The 21,833-nt window shown below is 48.5% G+C and overlaps 1 protein-coding gene and 1 pseudogene across 1 annotated transcript; one reads left to right on the top strand and one right to left on the bottom strand.

Annotated features, from left to right (window-relative positions):
* Positions 1–658: 658 nt before the first annotated feature.
* On the top strand, positions 659–5,891 carry LOC123069513 (isocitrate dehydrogenase [NADP]; the record flags this gene model as incomplete). The annotated part of the gene is given in 16 exon segments (XM_044492394.1): positions 659–859; positions 1,749–1,792; positions 1,967–2,076; positions 2,387–2,424; positions 2,552–2,629; positions 2,775–2,828; positions 2,910–3,011; positions 3,602–3,687; positions 3,781–3,884; positions 3,999–4,067; positions 4,148–4,263; positions 4,364–4,398; positions 4,598–4,740; positions 5,104–5,226; positions 5,338–5,442; positions 5,539–5,891. Coding segments are annotated over 15 exon segments (1,245 nt in total). The 3' UTR covers positions 5,432–5,442; positions 5,539–5,891.
* On the bottom strand, positions 5,816–7,147 carry LOC123069514 (pathogen-related protein-like; annotated as a pseudogene).
* Between the last annotated feature and the right edge of the window lie 14,686 nt (positions 7,148–21,833).

Raw genomic sequence — 21,833 nt, forward strand, 5'->3', positions numbered from 1 at the left:
GGCGCCGCCGCGCCGCCACGCCTGACACCGAGCGCAGCGCCCCGCCCGCGGGACCGGGTCCGCGCCAACCCCCACACGCGGGGGACGAGAAGGCCCCGCCGCCGCCGGCGATGACCGGGCTTCGCCCGGCCGCGCCCTTTGGCGGCGGCGAGGGAGGAGGGGGAGGCGGAGGGGTGTTCGACGGCGGGGATTTGGGGCCCTCCCCGACGCCTCGCGGGTGGCGGCAGGAGAGGGAGGGAGGAAGGACGACTAGGGCTGGGGTGGAAGATAGACTCAGACTCCTCCTGGCACGTGCGTTGTACAAGGCCTAACCGTTATTTACTGGCATTGTAGCGTTTCCCCGGTTTCACTATTTACCTTTACCGCTGAGGTACTTAAGCCATCCTCGCCGTCTGTAACCGTATGCCAAATTTTCTGAGAATTCTTGGTCAACACTTACAGCTAATACAAGCATTCCCTTTGCGTATACTCTTGTGCTCCCAAACCCTAGTTTCTTCCCCAAATCGATCTCGATCTCCGTATGGGGCGTGACAATTCTCCGGTCGCTAGATTAGACGGCCGATCACTCAAACGTGACGTGGCCCCAGATGCCCTGTCCCAGTCACCGCACAGTGGACCAAGTCCACGGCCTGCGGCCGGACTCCGCCGTGTCGCTTAGTTCGTCATACTACTTGTAAACTGCCTCGTTCTCTCCGCGCTCCGGTCTACCCAGTCCACGCTGCGCAGGCTGGAATAGCTCGAATTCCCTCCCGCGTCGCCTCGCCTCGTCCCGGAGAAGGCTAGCCGCCCCGCGAGCCGAGCGCGGCGCCCATGGCGTTCGACAAGATCCAGGTCGCCAACCCCATCGTCGAGATGGACGGTGAGAACCCCGATCCCCCACTCTCCTATGGGAACCCTGCTTGATCTATCTCGTGCTTTGCTGCAACCCAAGAGAGCATGTTTCGATTAGGTACCGCGTGTTTGGCCGATTGTGTGGCTAAGTTTTGCGTGGGAATTGTTTGGTTGTACCATGGTGATGGGTGAATTTGTCTGCTTTATTACTTGGATTTGGATCATGTGCAGTCGAACTGGAACGTAGTCGATGCGCTACAGTATTACGGGATCAAATTTCTGCCTTGTACTTTGATGTTCTAGGCAGCCTTGGCCTACTTCACTTGTGCAGGAAAATGTGATTATTTGGGTGAAGTTGTTCGGTGGTGGAATGTAGACATCGTTCCACCAGCTGGTCTAATTAATTAGTTTACTATAGGTGCTTCACTGTGTATACACCGGCTGCTTTTAATTTCTATGAATCCAAGGTGTATTGAAGAAATTCTCTGATTAGAAAATGCACTGACCTCAGCAGGACTTCTCTATTGGGTGATATGAAAGTAGTATGATTAACCACGTGGAGGATACACTGATGGAAGATGAAAAACGTTCCAAATCGTCTTCCAGTGCACTCAGTATACACTATTTCCAGATACCAAGTTCAGAACTTATCTGCAAAAGTTATCTTTAAAAAAACTTATTTATTACATGATTGTTTGATTGTGCCTTGTTGTATACCAGATGTCAGCCCAATATGTTCCTCACTCGGAAGTTAGTACTGGATGAAAATGTGCCATGAATAGTCTGATTATCCTTTTGTGTAGCATTTACCAGGAAATATTTTTTTAGCCCATAAGTGTCATCCTTTTTTTTATCGTTGGGAGGCAATGCTTTTGCTGACTGAAATAACTCATAAACTATATGTTCATTTTGCATAGGTGACGAGATGACACGAATTATATGGAAATGGATCAAAGATAAGGTTAGTTCTTGGCATTTCTGTTTGTTCTTGATAGCGATGGAATACTTACCTAAGTATTGTGCTCAGCATCTCTTACGTCTTTACTCCATTTTATTACTTTTTGTGATTTTTGTGTTGCTTATTGCCCCCATCTTCATTAAGAGACATTTTCAAATATTTTTGTTGATCATGCAGCTTATATTTCCTTTCCTGGACTTGGATATAAAATACTTTGACTTAGGTCTACCTAACCGTGATGCTACTGGGGATAAAGTAACGATAGAAAGTGCAGAAGCTACCCTAAAGTAAGCCTCAGCTTTTCAGGTTCCTGATTCTGGGCCACTCTGTTTTCTTGTTTTTTTCACTATTTAGTTGTTCCTTTCCTTAATGGTTCTGATATTGTCTACTGCAAATCGATATTATCAGTGCTTCTGAACCTCTTCGTCCTAGTATCTCCTAGCAATTATTGATTGAATGAAGGAATTTGCATGTGTGCTGGACTGTTGGTGCTTCCATTTATGCTGATATATAACATATGCTGATATTATTATTTGTGGTTCCTATATTTGTAGCCTTTTACATTATAGTGGTTCAGTGATTCTATTTTTTTTCCAGGTATAACGTGGCCATCAAATGCGCAACTGTCACCCCAGGTGATGTTCGGCAGAATTTGGGCTCATTAACTTATGAGCGTTAAACTTATGAGCCTTAACGCTCTATAGCAACATTGGATGCCCATGTTAATTTTGATTTGGCGCCACACTACTTGTGACCTTACAGATGAAGGACGCGTAAAAGAGTTTAATTTAAAAGCTATGTGGAGGAGTCCAAATGGGACAATAAGGAACATCTTAAATGGTAAACCACTCACTCGTGATTCATTTACTTTACATATGTGCATTGAGATTCTTGAATCTTGTGTTCGTTCTACTCTGAACTTCCATCAATGCACCTCTTGTGGTTCTTTATTACTTACATTGGTGGAACTCATTTTTTTCCACAGGAACTGTTTTCCGAGAACCAATCATCTGCAAGAATGTTCCTCGGCTTGTGCCTGGTATGGTGGCTGTACTGCAGTGCTGCACACGCCAATACTTGGAGCTTGTTGATGTTTATGCTACATATCTTACTCTGACAGGATGGACAAAACCCATATGCATTGGCAGACATGCTTTTGGTGATCAATACCGAGCAACAGATACAATCATTAGAGGGCCAGGGAAGCTCAAGTTGATATTTGGTATGTAGCCCTACAAAGCTAGTTATCCAGCTGATGTTCTGATAGGTCTTACGAGTCAGAATTTGTAGAAGTTAGGACCGGATAGCTTGCGGCTTGGTCTCACTATTGTGTTTGTTCTACTGATAATAACTCTACTTCCTGTTTTTTACGGACATCTTTGCGATTGAAAATGTTGTTGGTTCTCAAAATAGAGACATGATTGTTGGAATAGACATGATGTGTCACCAGATTGGCACATTAAGCTTGGCTATCACTATAATCTGGGGTACTACTTCAGGACCCATTAAATGGTTTATATAATAAGGGGTACTACTTCGGAAAATATGAATTGGCTTATACCCCCTCTGTCCCAAAATAAGTGTCGCTGATTTAGTACAACTTTGTACTAAACCAGCAACACTTATTTTGGAACGGAGGGAGTACAAGTGTACAATGAATATAACCAGTTTCTCCGAGTAAAACAACTGCATATATGTGAATGTACCTTACTAATATAGTAAAGTACTAATCATATTTTCCCAATGACTAAATATAAGTTATCCATTGTGTCAGTGTATGTTTACTCTCTTATCTTTTTAAAACTACCACAGATGGCATAGAGGAACAAATAGAGTTGGATGTGTTCAACTTTAGTGGTGCTGGTGGAGTAGCATTGTCTATGTATAACACTGATGAGGTTTGTTCCCTGTGTCATGCTAGCTTTGATGCTGTGTGTGTTCAAATGTTTTTTTTAATCATGACATGATTTATCTTATTGCATTCCAAACAGTCAATTCGGGCATTTGCTGAAGCTTCGATGAATGTGGCTTACCAGAAAAGATGGCCACTTTATCTTAGTACCAAGAACACAATCCTGAAAAAATATGACGGAAGGTCAATATACAATTATCATAAGCTGTCTACTTACTTTGGAGACAGGCTTGCATCCATGTATGCATTTCATTGAAATATTACATCCCTTGCTTGCCTGGTTGTCTTGTATATCAGGTTTAAAGACATATTCCAAGAAAACTATGAAACAAATTGGAGAGGCAGGTTTGAGGATGCAGGAATATGGTAATCTATTTGCTCTGTCTTGTGCAGATAAGTATTAAATGTTTCTTCCTTCTCTTCCAGACTAATTGTTGCTGTGGCAGGTATGAACATAGACTGATCGATGATATGGTGGCTTATGCCCTAAAGAGTGAAGGTGGCTATGTTTGGGCTTGCAAGAATTATGATGGAGATGTGCAGAGCGATCTAGTTGCTCAAGGTATGTGCTCTACATATGGATGTTGTCTGCTGCAACCTTTTATCTTGAGAAGGATGGTAGTTCATTTGTTAAGAGCTGGAATGCTCTACTCCTGTTTCAGGTTTCGGATCGTTAGGTCTCATGACATCGGTTCTGGTACGTGCCCGGACGGATATTTCATGCTACTCTGTGTATTTCAAAGTTCAATTCGTGTCTCGTAACCATTTGTTAGGATAATGTTTTAGTGTTTTACTATTGGAAATGCACCTACATTGTGCTCTACTGCTGGAATAACTGGCACCCAGTATGTGCTTCTCTCTGCTCAGCTTAACAAGTATAGTTTGTGTTACTTTAGGTGTGCCCTGACGGTAGAACAGTTGAAGCTGAAGCTGCACACGGTACAGTCACACGACATTACAGAGTCCACCAAAAAGGAGGCGAAACTAGCACAAACAGCATTGCGTCAATCTTTGCGTGGTCTACTGGATTAGCACATAGGTAGCAATGGTGAATTAAACCATAGAACTTAGATGATAATGTTTTCACTCATTATGTTGAACCTAAATTTATTTTCTTCGTTTCGAAAAATAATAATTTATTTTCTTAGACCAGTTGAACATAAGTTTTTATACACAATTTATCTTAATATTCCTATTCAATGCCATACACAATCTTTAGTTTTCTTAATATGTGGAGTTGAGAACATTGTCTTCTAAACTTTGGTGGGAGTTTCCACTTTAGGAAGGTTATTGTAGCTTTTTTTTTCTTGCTAATTTTGTAAATATTAAGTATGCTGCAGTAACTTTATTTGATGTATTTGTAGCTGAAGCATTATGTCTTAATATTGAATACTTAATACAGGGCAAGGCTCGATGACAACAAAAGACTGTTGGATTTCACACAAAAACTTGAAGCTGCTTGTGTGGGAACAGTGGAATCTGGAAAGATGACAAAGGATCTAGCTCTTCTCATACACGGACCAACGTAATTCTGGCATTTCTTTCCATTCTGTAGCTACAGTACACAGGGATTACTTAGTTTTAATTGATTATTTTGTATTCTTTTTATTTAATTGCTTCTCATGATGTCCTACAGTGTTAGCCGTGATAAGTATCTGAACACCATGGAGTTCATTGATGCGGTTGCTGAGGAGTTAAGGACAAGATTGTCCGCAAAATCAAAGTTATAAAGGTGCTACAAGTAAGATAATTCCCCTGTCTATCTTCTTAGCTGCCTTGCAATGCTTCTGAAGCTCATGTTTTCTCATCTAAGCATTATCTGCCATTTTCGACACAGGAGCGGATAGGGCAAGGGACTTGTTAGGATCCTATAATACAAGGTTTACGTTTGTACTACGATAAGAGCTGTCTTCCCTACAGTGCTCAAATAGAGCCTCTGGTGACAGTCTGAATGCACCTCCGAACAATGAAGGAAGATGCTGTCTAGCTCGGAAATAAGTAGGCTCTTTTTTATCAGATTCTTTGGTGATGATCGAGTCATTTTCATGTAGCTCTTCCGATAGTGATGTCCAAATCAAGTTGGGCTTCTTACACCTACACACCCGAAGCGATGTTTGTACCAAACATAATAAGCCACTTTATTCAAACATTGTAATGTCACGACATGAAATCAAAAGCCAATTTGAAATCTGAAGCTGGTCATCCAAGGCATTGATGATATTAGCGACATGTTTCTTTGGTGCTTCAGTTTCCTCTCATCACAGGGCAACCTGAAGCCGATGTGGCAGCAGCAGCAGCAGGCGCGCTCAAGAAGCTTGCGAGGAAGTTGCCGCGCTCGTAGAAGTACTCCGCCTTCTCCACCTTCATCTCCTCATCAACCTGTCATCACATTGTTGCAGCGACCCATGTCAGTGTCTACTCTGTTAGACTGTTACTGTGATTCTGTGAAGTCCCAACTCTGAACAAAAGTTGACTGTACTATCAAAGCTGCCAAACTTACGTGGAAAATGCAGACCCCAAAGAACTCCACGCGCTGGCCGTGAGGAGGGTGCCCCTTGAACGGGCCCTCCATGTACCCCCAGTGCCGGAACTTGAAGGCGACCCTCGGCGGGCCGCTGTACACGTCGAGCACCTCGATGGCGAAGCCCCTGGGGAACGCCGTGAGGAAGGTCGACATGCCGGAGTCAACCGTCTCCTCGTCCGGGTCGTAGATGCGGTGCTCCGGCGGCAGTTTGGTCGCCAGGAACGCGTTGTAGCCGCCGATGGCCGTCCACTCCTTCCGCGTCAGAGGCTTCATCCCTGCAAATAAGCAAGCGTTGGTGCCGTTACAAGGCCGTCTCTCTTATGTCGCAAGATCGGTGGACGGAGTAGAAGCGTGCTGCTGTGCGGCGTCTCACCGTTGGTGCTCGCGGTGAATCCCTGGGAGTGGACGCTCTTCTGGTCGTCGGGGCGCACCTTGTGGATCATCTCCATCTCCCAGGTCTTGAGCAAGCGCTGCACCTTTCTCCTCGAGAGACCCCTCCGGCCATTCCTGTTGCAGTGTTAATCATGTGAACAAAGTTTAGAAATACTTCCTTCGTCCCATAATATAAGAGCGTTTTTTATACTAGAGAGTAATAATCAGTAGAAATTGGTGTGATTCAGGGTACATCATGGACCTCTTTCCTCCGTGGATAGGTTTAGTGGTGCGTACCTTGGTCCTCTCTTCCTCGAAGAGCTTGTTCACGACGTCGTAGTTAGGAGGGGCTCCATGCCTCCACACGGTGTTCTTCTCGCCCTCGCCGTGCATGAACGACCTGTACTTGTCGCCTCCTGTTTCAGCAGACGCCATGACTAATTACCTTCGTCCCAGTTCAGGGGACAACTTGGTAGTAGAAATCAGAAGTATTTTAGAAGCTGAGAGTCGAGTGAAAGGCTGATGCCCTACATGTAGGGGGTAAAGAAAAAAAAAGTAGAGAACTGCATCATTGCGAACGTCACTGCATTGGAAAAACATGACTAGTAGTATATGCCATCCACCAACCCAATCACTTACCAGTCCCTGTCGCACTGAGCTGCGTCCACTCGTTTTCCTTATCCTTTTTGTCACGTTGGCATATGTTCAAACTACAGACCAAAATTGTATCGGCGATGTTTAAAGGTCTTTTGACGATGAAATTAGTAAACATATAAATACAAGACCAGGTTGAAAAGGTTTCAGGCCGGTGAACCTGGTGCACGGACTTTTCTAAAGAAAAGGCTTTGACGATGAATTTAGTAAAGATAAATACAAGGCCAGGTTGAAAAGGTTATACTGGAGTGTGTGACTAGCACGTCCATCACATAGCACCCATTCATCACAAATTGAACAATTCCACAAAGCAAAATAAACCACTTCAACACATGTCAAAATATAATTCTACAATGGATATATAGATAGGGCGATACACAAATGAATCAATCGAGTCTTTTGTTGAGCACGTTTGATCTCCTTCATGTGAAACCACTTCTTCCTTTCCTCATCTAAGAGGCTAGATCTCGCAACATGATCCTAAAATCTTCTTGTCCCTCGCAAAACTCAACTTCTCTCTCTCTCGAGCTCAATTACGTTCATTGTGGCTCCTCTTTAAGCTCTCACTTTGCAAATTTCTCTTGCTTCTTCCTGTTTATCTTCTTCCTCTCAATGTTCAATTTCTCTTTGACCCTCTCCCACTCGAACTCCATCTTCTCCCTTTGAACTCTAGTGTCACTTTGGTTCCAGCCGACCACTTGTGTATAGTAACCGCAAACTTGTTGACGCTCTCTTGGATGGTGGACCATCTATGTTGAAGAGAGCCATCAATGCCGGTGGTATGGATAGGGTTCGGCTTCACATACTTCTTGTGCTCATGGTAGTGTTTGTAAATTTTGTTTGCCAATACTCAGGGCCGGCCCTGTGTTTTGGAAGGCCCTAGGCGAACTCGGTGACATGGGCCCCTATATAAATTTCAACCAAATTTGACTATAATAATTCAACTGACTCCATCGACAACAATAATAACTAAATTCGAACCGACTCCATCGACAACAATAATACTAAAAAGATGGCAAAATAAAACTAACATGCCATGATTACCTCAAATAAGAACCAAATTCAACTGACTCCATCGACAACAATAATACTTCAGTGCTTCAAAAAAAGTTTCTTCGGACGTTTCTTGATGCAATAACACTTTCTTTTTTTTCTTCTCCTTTTTTCAGCACCAACATCTTCTTCTTAGGCAACATGGCAGGATAATGTCCTAAAATCATGAAGAAAAGAGGGTACAAAGACTTAAGAATTTATAATCGGATGATTGGAACCCTAGACATACATGTGGATAGTTGAATACGTACGTACTACTGAAATTGTCAAATTGGGATCTGGGGGGATGGATTAGGTCATCAGGAACATGGATGGATCATGGATACATATACAGGCTGAAGAAACTGACAGATGGAATGGATCATGGATTACCTCGTTGGCTCGTTGCAGACTTTGGGTTACCAGACTGCTATGCGGTGCGCACAGCGGCAAGCCGGCAGCGGCCGAGACGGAAAGGCGCCGAGCGCCGAGTGGCAGGCAAGACGAAGAGATTAGAGACCAACCGTCCAGACTCCAGACGAAGGAAAAGAAAATGAGCAGCCGGTACCGATCGCTGGCGCTAGCGTAACGCTTCGTAATCGATCGCATGGGCCTCGCGCCCTAGTCCATCTTGTTTTTTTATCATTTTTTGCTGGGCATTAGTATGTATATGTACTACATCATGGGCCCCCCTCCCGCCTGGGCCCTGGGCCGCCGCCCCACCGCCCATGCCCCAGGGCCGGCCCTGCCAATACTTAACGTCTTTTTGCTCGGTTCCACAAATTGAATGCATGCTTGTGGCCAACCAAGATTCACACAACAACACATTCTCATGGCTTGTGAATGCTGACCATCTTGCCTTTGGTACCTTTTTTAGTGCACAATGTTTGTCCGACTTCATACATGGGGCAATTGGTATCACATAAGCCATAATGCATAGGCTCTTGACCATCATGTATCATGTTCATCATGAATGTGTCCTACAATAGGCACTGCAATGAAACCACATCCTAGATTGATCCAATGGTATGTGCAACAAACGAAGCAAGCGATACAATGGCATATGGGGCAGGAATGTACCTGGTATTGGTCTGGCATATCGTCAGGTGTGCACGCACGGCACCGGCATTTCACAATGTTGTCCACTACCTTTGGAGTTGGGGGTGACTCGTACACTGTGTCCGCGGCAGCGACGTCTTCTGTCAAGCCATCCGTGATGGCCCATTCAGATGGCATAATGGAATTTGGTGCCTTGTTTTTTCTCGCGGTCACGACAGATGGCACGGAGGCGGTTGCCAGACTGGACGTGCCCATATCCATGTCTCATGCCTTCTCTGCATCTTCCCTCTCCGCAGCTACCGTCCCCGTTGCTTTCCATGGTTGCGCCGACCCCTTCAAATGATGTTCTAAGCCTTGCAAGAGATGATGGTCGGGACCCCCACAGACTCCGCCGAGGCATCATCCATGGCAATGGGTGGGGGACGCGATACTCGGCGTCGACATCTATGACGACAGACGAGGACAACAGCGTGGACGAGGAGCAAGGGTGGATGAGAGCGATGGCTCAGATGCGAGAAATGGAGGACAAACGTGGGAGGAGGGCGGTCGATTTGGTGGACTTGGTCAATTTGAAGTGGATTTAGTGTTGAGTATAAGGGTTATTTAGGAAATGTAGGATAGCGTAGGATTTATTCTACCTTGACATGTACTTCAAGATGACCTTGTACTCCTATAGATATATGCCCACGAGGCTCAATCAATACAACGAACTATTTCATCAACCCTCTCTCTCCCTTCTAATATGGTATCAACCTAACCGATCCAAACCCTCGCCGCCGCCCATGCTTCCGCCCTGCGCGCTGCCACCGCAGCGGTCAGCCGACATGGCCGCCACCGGGGGCTGCGCCACCCGTACCTTTCGTCCGCCGGTCATGTTGACCAGTTGCCGCCGGGTTTTCTCTCTCCCGCCTCCGCCGCGTTTGCACGGTCGGGTTTTCTCTCTCCCGGGTTTTCTTTCTCCCGCCGGTCGCTTTGATCGGCATTTTCTTTTTGGTCTTCCGATCTATGATTGATCGGCTTGCGTCGCCCGCCGCCGCCGTCGACCCTGTGCGCCTCTACTCCAACACCGGCGCGACCGACAGGCTTCTTCACTGACATGCCGGCCTCGCACGACATGCAGTCCCTCACGGCCGTCGTCCACGTGCCGGCCCGCTCATCGATCTACGTCGACCGTCACCGCCCTCTCCGACCCGGACACCTGCATCGCCCTGACCCGGCGGCCTCGCACCATGCGGCGACCCATCATAGCCGCAGTACGCGGGCCAGCCTGCCCATCGATCCAAGCCACCCGCCTCCACCGCGTTTGCACGGTAGCCCTACGGTCTACCTCGCCGGCCTCGTCCCCGGTGGCGTCAGGCTCATCGACTATCTCAGCTCGTGCGCCACTGCAACGTTGGTCGCTCGAGCCTCGCTGCCCAGGCGTCGGTGCTGCTTTGGCAGCCAGGGTGCCGGTCGCACGATGTCCCACGCTATCCGTCTTCGGCGGCTTCATCTCAGACTCGACCGCCACCCCGCCTCCACCGAGCGGCGTCCCCGACCTCACGCGCGACCGGTTTGATCACCCGCTCACCATCGTGATCTGCCTTATCTATGCCCCGCGACCGACCTGGCCCGTCGGTTGCTTGCGCCTCTGCAGGTCCCGTGAAGATCGTCCCCGAGTTCAACGCGCTCCTCCATCGATCGAGCAAAGGGCTACCGCTGCGTCGCACCGTCGGGCCGCAGCGCCGCCGCCCCGTCGGGCCGCAGCGCCGCCGCCCCGTCGGGCCGCAGCGCCGCCGCCCCGTGGTTCTTCTCCCGGCTGGACCGACCCGTGTCACCCCGCGTCGCCCTTCGGTCTGTAGTGCCGCGGCCCGCGGTCCACCGCCGCCCCAAGGTCGTCCGCTCCAGGTCGTCCTCGTGGCTGCATCGACCCTCGCGCCACCGCTGCATTGCCCCGTCGGGCCTTAGCGAGCGTGGCATGTGGTCCTCGCTGCTGCCCTGAGGTCGTCCCCGCGGTTGTAGCGACCCGCGCGTCACCATTGTGTCGCCCCTTCTGGCCGTAGTGCAGCGATACACGGTCCCCGCTGCCGCCCCGAGGTCTTCCCGCCGTCGCCCCGACCTGCCCGCCGCCACTGCATCGCCCCTTCGGGCTGTAGTGCTGCGGCCTGCGGTCCCCTCCGCCATCACCATGTGTCGACCTCCCATGATATGCGCCGCGCCGTCTCCCTCGGCACGGGAACGCCACCGTCCGTGCCAATCTTCGTCACGCTATCGGGTTCTTCGCCTCCTTCGAGCACCGCCGCCGCGCTCCTAACCTAGCCGCCATCGCTGCTCTTCTTGGGCCGCCGCTGCCGCTACCCATGTAGCCGCTGCCGCCCGTCCACCTCCTTCATCTTCATCCAGCACCAGCCCGTCGCCAGCGTCGCCGTCATCTACCCCGACCACTTTATCTACTCTGAAAACCGCGGGCGACATCGGTTCCGCGCCGATTGGCGCCACAACCATCATCGAGTCCTTCTCTGATGGCCTCTCCGACTTCTTCGACATGGCGTATAGCTTGTGCAGGTCCCAGTCTGCGCATGCCTGGTGCTGGCAACACCGAAGCATGCCTCGCCATGATGTGTCCCCAGGCCTGGCAAGCTCGGTGCGGCGCTTTGTCAACTTCGTCTTCGTCCGTCTACTTATGCCCGGTACTGGCAACATCGGTGCGTGCCTTCGTCTACGATGTGTCCCCGGGCTTGGAAACCCCGTCGCGACGCGCCGTTAACAACGTCTTCTCCCAGTGCCCCACTACTTCGACACCGCTGCGCCCATGACTAACTCAGAGCCTCCTTGCACCCGCGGCTCCACGACGACTTCCTTGACATCGGCCACCCTGACTCGACATCGACCACGGCATTCTTCGCATGGCTACCTCGACCACGACTCCACTACACACGCTCTCGGCTACCTCGACAAACGACACAAAGGGCTACCGCCTTACTTGAGCAACCTCATCGGTTGCCACTCCTATCATGACTTCTGTGATGCATCGACTGTTACGGCTGTGGGGGGTGTCTGTCAGCTTGCCTTCGGATTCTTCTCCAGTCTCACTGTCTGCGTCGCTACCGTTGTGACTGCGGGGGGATGTTGAGTATAAGGATTATTTAGGAAACGTAGGATAGCGTAGGATTTATTCTACCTTGACTTGTACTCCAAGATGACCTTGTACTCCTATATATATGCCCACGAGGCTCAATCAATACAATAGACTATTCCACCAATCCTCTCTCCCTTCTAACATTTAGGATGGTTTGTCTTGTCCAATCCGAGGTGGCGGACACGTCTAGGTGTCCCCATATATGGGCTGAGTTTGATGGTTGCTGGAGAGCACAGACGTTTGGATGTTTTAGGGGAGACGATTGGGTGGCCTTTTTTTGTTCAGACGGTTACTAGGCTATCCGTCTGGACGTTTGGGGAGGGTTTGAGGTGTACGGTTGTAGTTGCTCTAAGAACCCAAAAAATTCAAGCAAAGGGCAACATCTGGATGGTTTTGGCACTTAGAGAGGACAAATACTCGTAGGGCAGGCATGTCATAAGGAGCACGAATATACAAAGTAAATATAAATTGAACTTTCAATTCAAAAGATATAATAGATTTAAATTTAAAAGTAAACAAGGAGCTTGAGAGATGGGATGGGCTGGGCGTGCATTCTACGGCTACATGCATGCGTGCCCATGTCCCTCCGTGCCACAAACTTTCTTCGACTTAGATGATGGACTAAACTAAGACTCTGCGAATAGTCCATAGATCAAAGATGTTTCTCAATGTTATGTGTTCTTGTATTTAGTTATTTCTTGCCACAACATGGAACAGAGCCAAATCTGAAACTCTGGAGGTAATCATTCAATACAGTGATACTACATACCCGCTATTAGGGCATATTTCTTCCTAAGTGGTTTTGGTGATTGATGAAAACATGATTGCGGACTAATCATGTGCATTGAGCATTTTAGACTACAAGCATATGGCACAAGATGATTTGTATCCCTCAGAGTTTCAAGAGAAGATGGTTTTCTTTCTCGCGGTTCATTTCTGGTGGTCTTGAGTCATAGGGAAAACCGTATTATTAAGAGGGGGTCCGCATTGGAATGGTTTGGGTGGAATCAACACATACACACTCATATTGCACCCATTGCTCCTTTCCGCTCTTTGGAGTAGTCATTCATTTGCATCGGAGTGGGGGAAAGGAGCCACCAGCGGTAGTACCACAGGCAGCAATGGTAGTACCGCTATTACCACCGCTCGTAGAACAGCTCATGGCTGGGGCCTCGACTTTTCGTGTCGAATTCTACAGTAGTACCTCTCGGTCTCTGATACATCTCCAACGTATCTATAATTTATGAAGTATTCATGCCATTATATTATCATTCTTGGGTGTTTTACAATCATTTTATAGCAACTTTATATCATTTTTTGGGACTAACCTATTGACCCGGTGCCCAGTGCCAGTTGTTGTTTTTTGCTTGTTTTTTACATCGCAGGAAATCAATATCAAACGGAGTCCAAACACCGCGTAATTTTTTAGAGATTTTTTATGGACCACAAGACCAACAATGGGCCAAAGAAGCACCTGGGGGGGGGGGGTGCCCCGAGGGGGGGCACAACCCACCAGGGCGCGCCTGGGCCCTCAGGCGCGCCCAGGTGGGTTGTGCCCACCTCAGTGGCCTCCCGTACCCCCTCTTTGCGCTATAAATTCCCAAATATTCCAAAACCCTTCGTGGTTAACCTAGATTAGAAGTTTCGTCACCGCAAGGCCTCTGTATCCATGAGATCCAATCTAGACCCCGTTCCGGCACCCTACTGGAGGGGGGAATCATCACCGGTGGCCATCTTCATCATCCCGGCGGCCGCCACAATGAGGAGGGAGTACTCCACCCTCGGGGCTGACTACTAGCTATGTGTTTGATCTCTCTCTCTCTCTCTCTCTCGTGATCTCTATCATGGGCTTTCTTAATATAGTTGGATCATATGATGTTTCTCCCCTCTATACTCTTGTTATGATGATTGAATCTTTAGCCTTCAAAGTTTTGCCTTATCGGATTGAATATTCAGAGATGAGAACACATGATATATGTCTTGCAATATGAATACTTGAGGTGACAATGAGGCATCTTATTGATTCACTTGATATGTGTTATGGCATTCAACTCGCGGATTCCCTCGGTGATATTGGGGTAATCTATGCATAGGGGTTGATGCACTTCTTTCTCCGACGGAAACTTTGGGGGTCTCTTTATAGTTCTTTGTGTGGATTGAATATTATGAATATGAATTTGCTTTGGTGTTATTCTAGTACAAACTCTAGGATAGATCGAACGGAAAAATAGCTTTGTGTTATTTTAGTACGAACTCTTGAATAGATCGAACGGAAAGAATAGCTTTGAGGTGGTTTTGTGACCTACAAACAATTCCTATCTTTTGTCCTCCGCTAATAGGAACTCGGGAGTGATTCTTTATTGCACTTTGAGGGATAATCATATGATCCAACTATGTTAGCATTGTTGAGAGGTTGCACTAGCGAAAGTACGGACCCTAGGCCTCATTTTTAAGCATTGCAACACCGTTTTTGTGCCCGTTTACTATTTGCTACCTTGCTGTTTTTATTTATTTAGATTATAAAAATATATTTCTACCATCCATATTACACTTTTATCACCATCTCTTCACCGAACTAGTGCACCCACTACAAAAAAAGGACACATCCGTGACATTTTGGGCCGAATGATTTTTTTTCTGTCATACATATGACACTTCTATGACGATAATTGTGACAAAACCCGGTATCATCATATATGTGGTGGGCTCCTACTTCTATGACAAAAAATCATGACAGAAAATGGGCTTTTTGTCTTGGGCGGGCCGGAGACGCAGCTGCATGACATTCTTTGGGCCGTCCATGACTGAAAAAACCATGGTAGAAGCAAGGACGAGGAAAATTTCAGGGAGTTCCCGGTTACGGTGGGCGGTCGGGGGCCGAGCGATGTGCGTTTCTCTCGTACACGTACGCGTGTGTGTGCGAGGCGTTGGCTCTAACTGAACCTGAGCGAGGTGTTGGGCTCTAACTGAACCCGAGCGATTGCACTGCAGGCTACGCATTACTGAACCCGAGCGATCGATCGATGGCTGTTAACTGAACCCGATCGAGCGATTCCTTCGCTACTGCTGCTAACTGAAGCCGATTGATGCTACCTCTCTGGATGAACAGTGAGTGTTGCGGGGGGGGGGGGGGGGTTGGATGAATAGAGAGTGGTGGCGTTGCCTCTAGATGAACAGGACCCCGTGGTCTGGAGGGCTGGATGAATAGGACGACCCTGTGGAGGGCTGGATGAACAGTAGGCGGTGGAGGGGTGCCCGTGGAGGGGTGGTTGAACAGTAGCCGGTGGAGTAGCGCGCGGTGGAGGCTGGATGAACAAGAGCCCGTGGAGGCTGGAGGAGGTCGACGGTAGCCTGTGGAGGCTGGAGGAGGTCGACGGAGGAGATGAACAATATCCTGTGGAGTCCCGTTCTGCGGTACACCACACCCCTCCCGATGAACAGGACCTCCATTTCGACCGTAGCGCTCCAACACAAGTCCGTTTCGTCCGTTTTGCGGTACGCCACACCCCTCCCGATCAGCAGGACCCCCGTTTCAACCGTAGCGCTCTGATACAAGTCCGTTTCGTCCGTTTTGCGGTACGCCACACCCCTCCCGATCAACAGGACCCCCGTTTCAACCGTAGGAGGTCCATTTCCTCCATTTTGCGGTACGCCAGACCCCTCCCGATCAACAGGACTCCCGTTTCGACCGTGGCCGGTCGAACACAAGGCCGTTTCCTCCGTTCTGCGGTACGCTAGGCCTCGTTTCCATCGCCTGTTTTGTCCAAGCCCTCCCGATGAACACGACGACGCATTCCGTTCCGACCCAGCCGGTTGGCTCCCACGCATTCCGTTGCCTCCCGATGAACACGATGCATTCCGTTGCCTCCCCATGAACACGACGCATTTCGTTGCCTCCCCATGAACATGACGACGATGCTGTTTCTCCGTTCTGACCCAGCCATGTACATGAGTCCTGGCCGTATTTTCTTTCTTGCACACTGGCCGCTGTACGTACGTGTACATGCTATGTGCACGCCTCTACTACGACACGTACGCGCCTCTACTACGACACGTGCACGCCTCTAGATCGACCAGTATATATGTACGTACACGTTCGCGACCAGAATGACAACGCTACGTACGCTTTGACCAGGTGGGTCCCGACTGTTAGGCACTTCCTTGCGTGCGAAGATGTAGCTGGTGGGTCCCAGCAGCCAGGGGGACGAATCGTTTTGTTTTTTTTCCCGGACGTACTTCCTTGCGTGCGAAGGTGTAGCTAGTGGGTCCCAGCAGTCAGGAGGGCGAATCATTTTTTTGCCCAGATGCACTTCCTTGCGTGTGAAGATGTAGCTGGTTGGTCCCAGCAGTCAAGGGGGCGAATCATTTTTTTCCCGGGCGCACTTCCTTGCGTGCGAAGATGTAGCTGGTGGGTCCCAGCAGTCAGGGGGAGAATCATTTTTTTCGCGAAATACGGTGGCCCGTCCGGTGGGTCCCCGCTTTCAGGTGGAGGAATAATTATTTTGCGCGTAATAAGAAGGCACTTCCTTGCGGCTGCCGTGGACCCAACTGTCAGCCTCTCCACGTACAGTCCACGTCCGATGGAAGTCGTTCCTTGACCACGTTGACCACGCTGCACCAAGAGCACCATGGCGGTGGACGACGGCGAGGCCTAGGAAGGGGACGACGCGGAGCCGGGGAAGACGCGACAGTGGATGCACACGCGGAGAGGAGTACGAGGGTTCACTGGTTCGGCTGCGCTGCCGTCGCCGCAGAATAATAGGGGGTGTGAGTGAGTGGAGGGATGGCCTGGCCAGTGGTGGGAGTAGTAGGGGGCGGTGAGGCCTCGACGGCAGCACAGCCGGCCACGAGAGGCAGGAGCAGGTGGCACGACCGGCGCTGCTTTGGGCGGCTGGAGCAAGAAGACCAGAGGTTGAAGAAGCACGACGGCCGTTGGATGGACATCGTACGGTCACTGCAGCTAGAATCGTTTATATTGACTAAGTTGACAAAGCCCTTGGTACGTCAACTTAGTAGGCCCACAAGTCAGCTTCTGAAACAGTGCGTCCTAGATGTCAGGGGGAGGAATCATTTTTTGGGCGGGTGAAGGTAGAATATCCGAGATTGAAGAAGAAGCACGGCATCCGTTGGATGGACATCCAACGGCCACTGCCGCTAGAACCGTGTGTTGACTATAAGTGGACAAAGCCTTGCATACGCGTCAACTATATTTTTTTAGGGGGCGCGTCAACTTAGTAGCCAGAAGTGTGTGGCAGAGAACTTATAGCCCATTTGAGATTTGTAAGAATGTGCAACCCATTTTTGAATTCTAATGGAATTTACTACAACCCATTTGCAGTTTGTTAAAAGTACATCCCATTTCAACCAACTGTTCAAAACAGAATTCAATAAAATTTCCCACATTTTGATGGGATCCGAAATATTTTTATCCCGAACTTTCTAGTCAGATTAAATACAATTTCAATATAAATTTATATTACGTAAAAATCCAACAAAACATTGCGCTCGCAACAATTAATGAAATTAAAATTTTCAATATCCAAAAATAATATTTTATAAAGTAATTACGTGTTTGGTGCATTTTTTATAGTTACTGCCCAGTTTTTATAATTACATCCCATTTATTATTTCTTAAAGCTCATTTTCTTGATAAGCCTAATGCATCCCTCCTAGGAAAGATTTGCAGCCCAGCGGGGCGGAGAATAACAACTTGACCTTGCCTGGGTATTCCTAAAAAAGAGTATAGCTGGGCTAGCCATTTTCAGCTTGAAAAAAAATTAATATCTGGGCTGGATATCTGGCCTGGGCTAGACGGGCCACAGCCCGCCCAGTTAATACCTGCAGCGATGTTTTCGTTGTTGTTCAGAGGAGAAAAATTAATATCTGGGCTAAACATTGAAAAACTCTGTAGTGCTCACACCTCAAAAACACAAATACTGCTCGAGCTGCTTGGTCCCAGCTGTCGGCCGCTTCTTGTGCAATTCCCTCGTTTATTGACTACTCCCTCCTTTGCGGTTTATAGTGCTCAAATCAAAAATCTCACCAATCAAGGTAGATGGCGAGTGGTGGAATACTTTTTGTAGTTTTGCAAAAGCACCTAATTAATTATCTTGCCATCCTCAAAAAATTATGTTTATCAATGCATTAATTGCAATGCATGCATGCATAAAGTACATGCATTGGTCAATTTTCTCTTAATACTTGCATGCAATGATTTAATGCACCTTGGAATCTGAACATGTGATGGAAAACAACCAAATTGAGCCTTATAAAATGGAAAAACTAAATTTTGAGATAAGCCCTATAAACCGGAAAGGAGGGAGTACATAGGTTGACAATGGTGTGGGACCGTGATGTCAGGAAACCAGGAGGAAGCAAAATAAATTTTATATATATATATATATATATATATATATATATATATATATATATAATAAGGAGCCACTTGCGTACGTGAGGCTATGGCCCTGGTGGGTACCCATTGTCATCCTCTCCAAGTAAAGTCATCTCCTCGCCCGTGCGCGCTTTCCGCCCAAAACAGTCAGCGCCGCCCGCCTCGCTTCCCGGTGCAGGCGATTGCTCCGTCTTCAAACGACACAAGTGCCGTCCGTCCGTCCATCTGCCGCCCACATTAATGATACGCGGTTGCCGAGGCGGCTACTCCGGCACCACACGTCCGTCCATCCGCCGCCCACCATTGCTATATAAACTGCTGCGCCGGCCATAGCCGCAATCATCCGCATCCGTTCCCTTTCTCCTGTCCACACCACTACTGCCCACCATGGCTTCCTCGCTCTCTAGCGCTCTTCGGGACGGGCGGACGACGGACCACAAGGAGATGGCAGCCATTGCTGCCAACCGGCTGGCCGGCATGCAGCCGGTGGACGACGACGTCCCAATGGAGAACATGGTAGTCGACGATCCGGCTCCAACCCCCTCCTCCGTGCCATCCTCGCCAGTTCATTGCACCATGACCATCAGTGAGGCCCGTGCCCAATATATGGACACGGTGAGGCAGATGCGCGAGGAGCAGTTCCGGAAGGCGCATGCCGAGGCCGCTTACAACCACCATCTCCTCCAGGAGCACCTGCAGGCGGAGGAGCAGATCGCCGCGGAGCGGGCGAAGCAGGAGGCGCTGCTCGGCTCATACCGCTCCGCCCGCAAGGGCCGCCTCGAGTGCTGGCGGTTCCGCATGCGGGTGGCGGAGGCTGCGGCCGCCTACAAAGAGGGCGATGTAGCAGGTGAGGCGCTGTTTGGCGAGACTAAGGACGAGGCAGAGGACAATGCAGGCTCCGACAAGTCCCCACTCTGCTGGCGTTGACGAGGCCCTGCTCCGCCGAGGCCCCGCGGCACCAACAACGAGGCAGAGGACACTGCCAGCTCCGCCGAGGCCCCGCGCCGCCAAGAACGAGGCAGAGGACATCGCCGGCTCAGTCGAGGCCACACCCTGCCGGCAACGTGGGGGAGGATTTCCACCGCTCCGCCGAGGCGCCACCCGCCGGCAACAAGACAGAGGACATCGCCGGCTTCGCCGAGGCCCCGCCCCGCTGCCAACGAGGCCGCGCCACACCGAAAACGAGGAAGAGTAGAACACGGTAGGTCGCCGCCGCTCGGGTCCAAGTAAGGCCACCGCTGCTACCCTCCGGTTGAAGCCAAGCTAGGCGGGTTGACCATTGACGGCCGGTTAGCTTCTTGGCGGCGACATGGAGTCGGAGAGCTGCGCTGTAGAAGAACGCTGCTTCTACTTAACTGCTGGTGCAGTTGGCTGACTGACACGTGGGCCCAACAGGCCACATGTCAGTTACGCAACTGCACATGCAGTTAAGTCACTGAAGCTTCTGTTCGGCTCAGCGGGACACAGGTGGGTAGCTTCGTTTAATTAATTATACCTCCAGCGCACCCCTTTTTAGTTGAAGAATGTGTGAAATGTAATGAAATCCAGCATGTTTATATGAAATCCGACCGTGTATGAATGAATTTATTTCGATTAGTTTGAATTCCTGTATCACTGGCATTGGATGAACATGCAAAACAATATGTACTAGCATTATTCCCAGGGTGATCACCTCGTTTGCAACAGTTTCACATGTACTCCTTCCGATCCTTTCTAGTCTACATACAAGTTTTGTCTGCAGTCAAAGTATCTCTGCTTTGACCAATCTTATACAAAAAAGTATGCACTTTCACAATGTGCGAAGTAAAAAGGAACAGAAGGAGTACAAAGAGTTTGAGCAGCTTTTTAGCATTTCTGTACATTGCAATCAAACACACAGGGCTGGCAATTCATAGAGAACATTCAAAACAATCAATGATTATGCATCTCAGCGACTCACATGTCAGAGGCAATATTTACTTCACAACTAAAGAATAAAGAAAAAATTGATCGACGCTGCTGACAGCAAAGGGCGTCCCATTCGAAAATATCAAAAGCATGTCTTGCTAAAATCAATGAGCAAAATTTGACAAGGTTGTCCCATTCCAAAATATCAAATGCCTACGATTGTGGAATGGGCAGGGTTTGCCATTAGTTTGGACATTGACATGGCACCTCGTGCTAAATAAACCAGCTGTTCTTTTTGTCCAGTTCCACCAAAATCAACCAAATTTGCGCGTAGCTTGTATGATTTTGCCCTTATATGTTGCAACGCCTTGAACTTATCGGCACCTCCTTTCTTGTGGTGGAAATGAATGATTCGATGTATTCATGAACATTTTGTGCAGTTCCCATTGAAATCAAGCTGAGCACCCCTGTTTGCACAAATACAAGAAAGTGATTAGTATAAAGCAAACTGTACTATGAATTGACAGTTTAAACAGGCACCTACATGGTCCATGTAGAGCACACTTTTAGAAAAATGGAACTCACCAGAAAGAATCCTAGAACAACATTGTACTCGCGCATCACAGCAAAAAATGGAGATTCGTCAGTCCTTCTGAGCTGAAGTTAGTTTGGTCTTGTGGGGAGTAATGTAACCATCCTTCAACTGCTCCTTCTGATGAGAAGATTGATAGGGCTTCTTCATCCTGGCATAATCGGAACTAGTCACTTCACGTACTCCATATTCTTATTCAGAGGAAGATGATCCTGTTGTGCAAAGATAAGAGGACTACTAAATGCTAGCATCCCTGTTTGCTCAAAAAAAGGAAAGGAAATATTTAAAACAACACAGATGAAGCACTTCTCAAGGACAATACCACTTTTTCATGACAGTATCTAAACAGTAGCACAACACCAATAGAGATGACCAAGCTCAATCATATGGATGAAATTAGTGGGCGAGTACCAACCTTTGTCAGGAGGCTTATTGTGTAGAGCATACAGATGAAGCACTTCTCCGGAACCATCTGTTGCTATCTACGGTGGTGGCCATGC

The sequence above is a fragment of the Triticum aestivum genome, chromosome 3B (assembly GCF_018294505.1).
Source record: "Triticum aestivum cultivar Chinese Spring chromosome 3B, IWGSC CS RefSeq v2.1, whole genome shotgun sequence".
Taxonomy (NCBI): Eukaryota; Viridiplantae; Streptophyta; class Magnoliopsida; order Poales; family Poaceae; genus Triticum; species Triticum aestivum.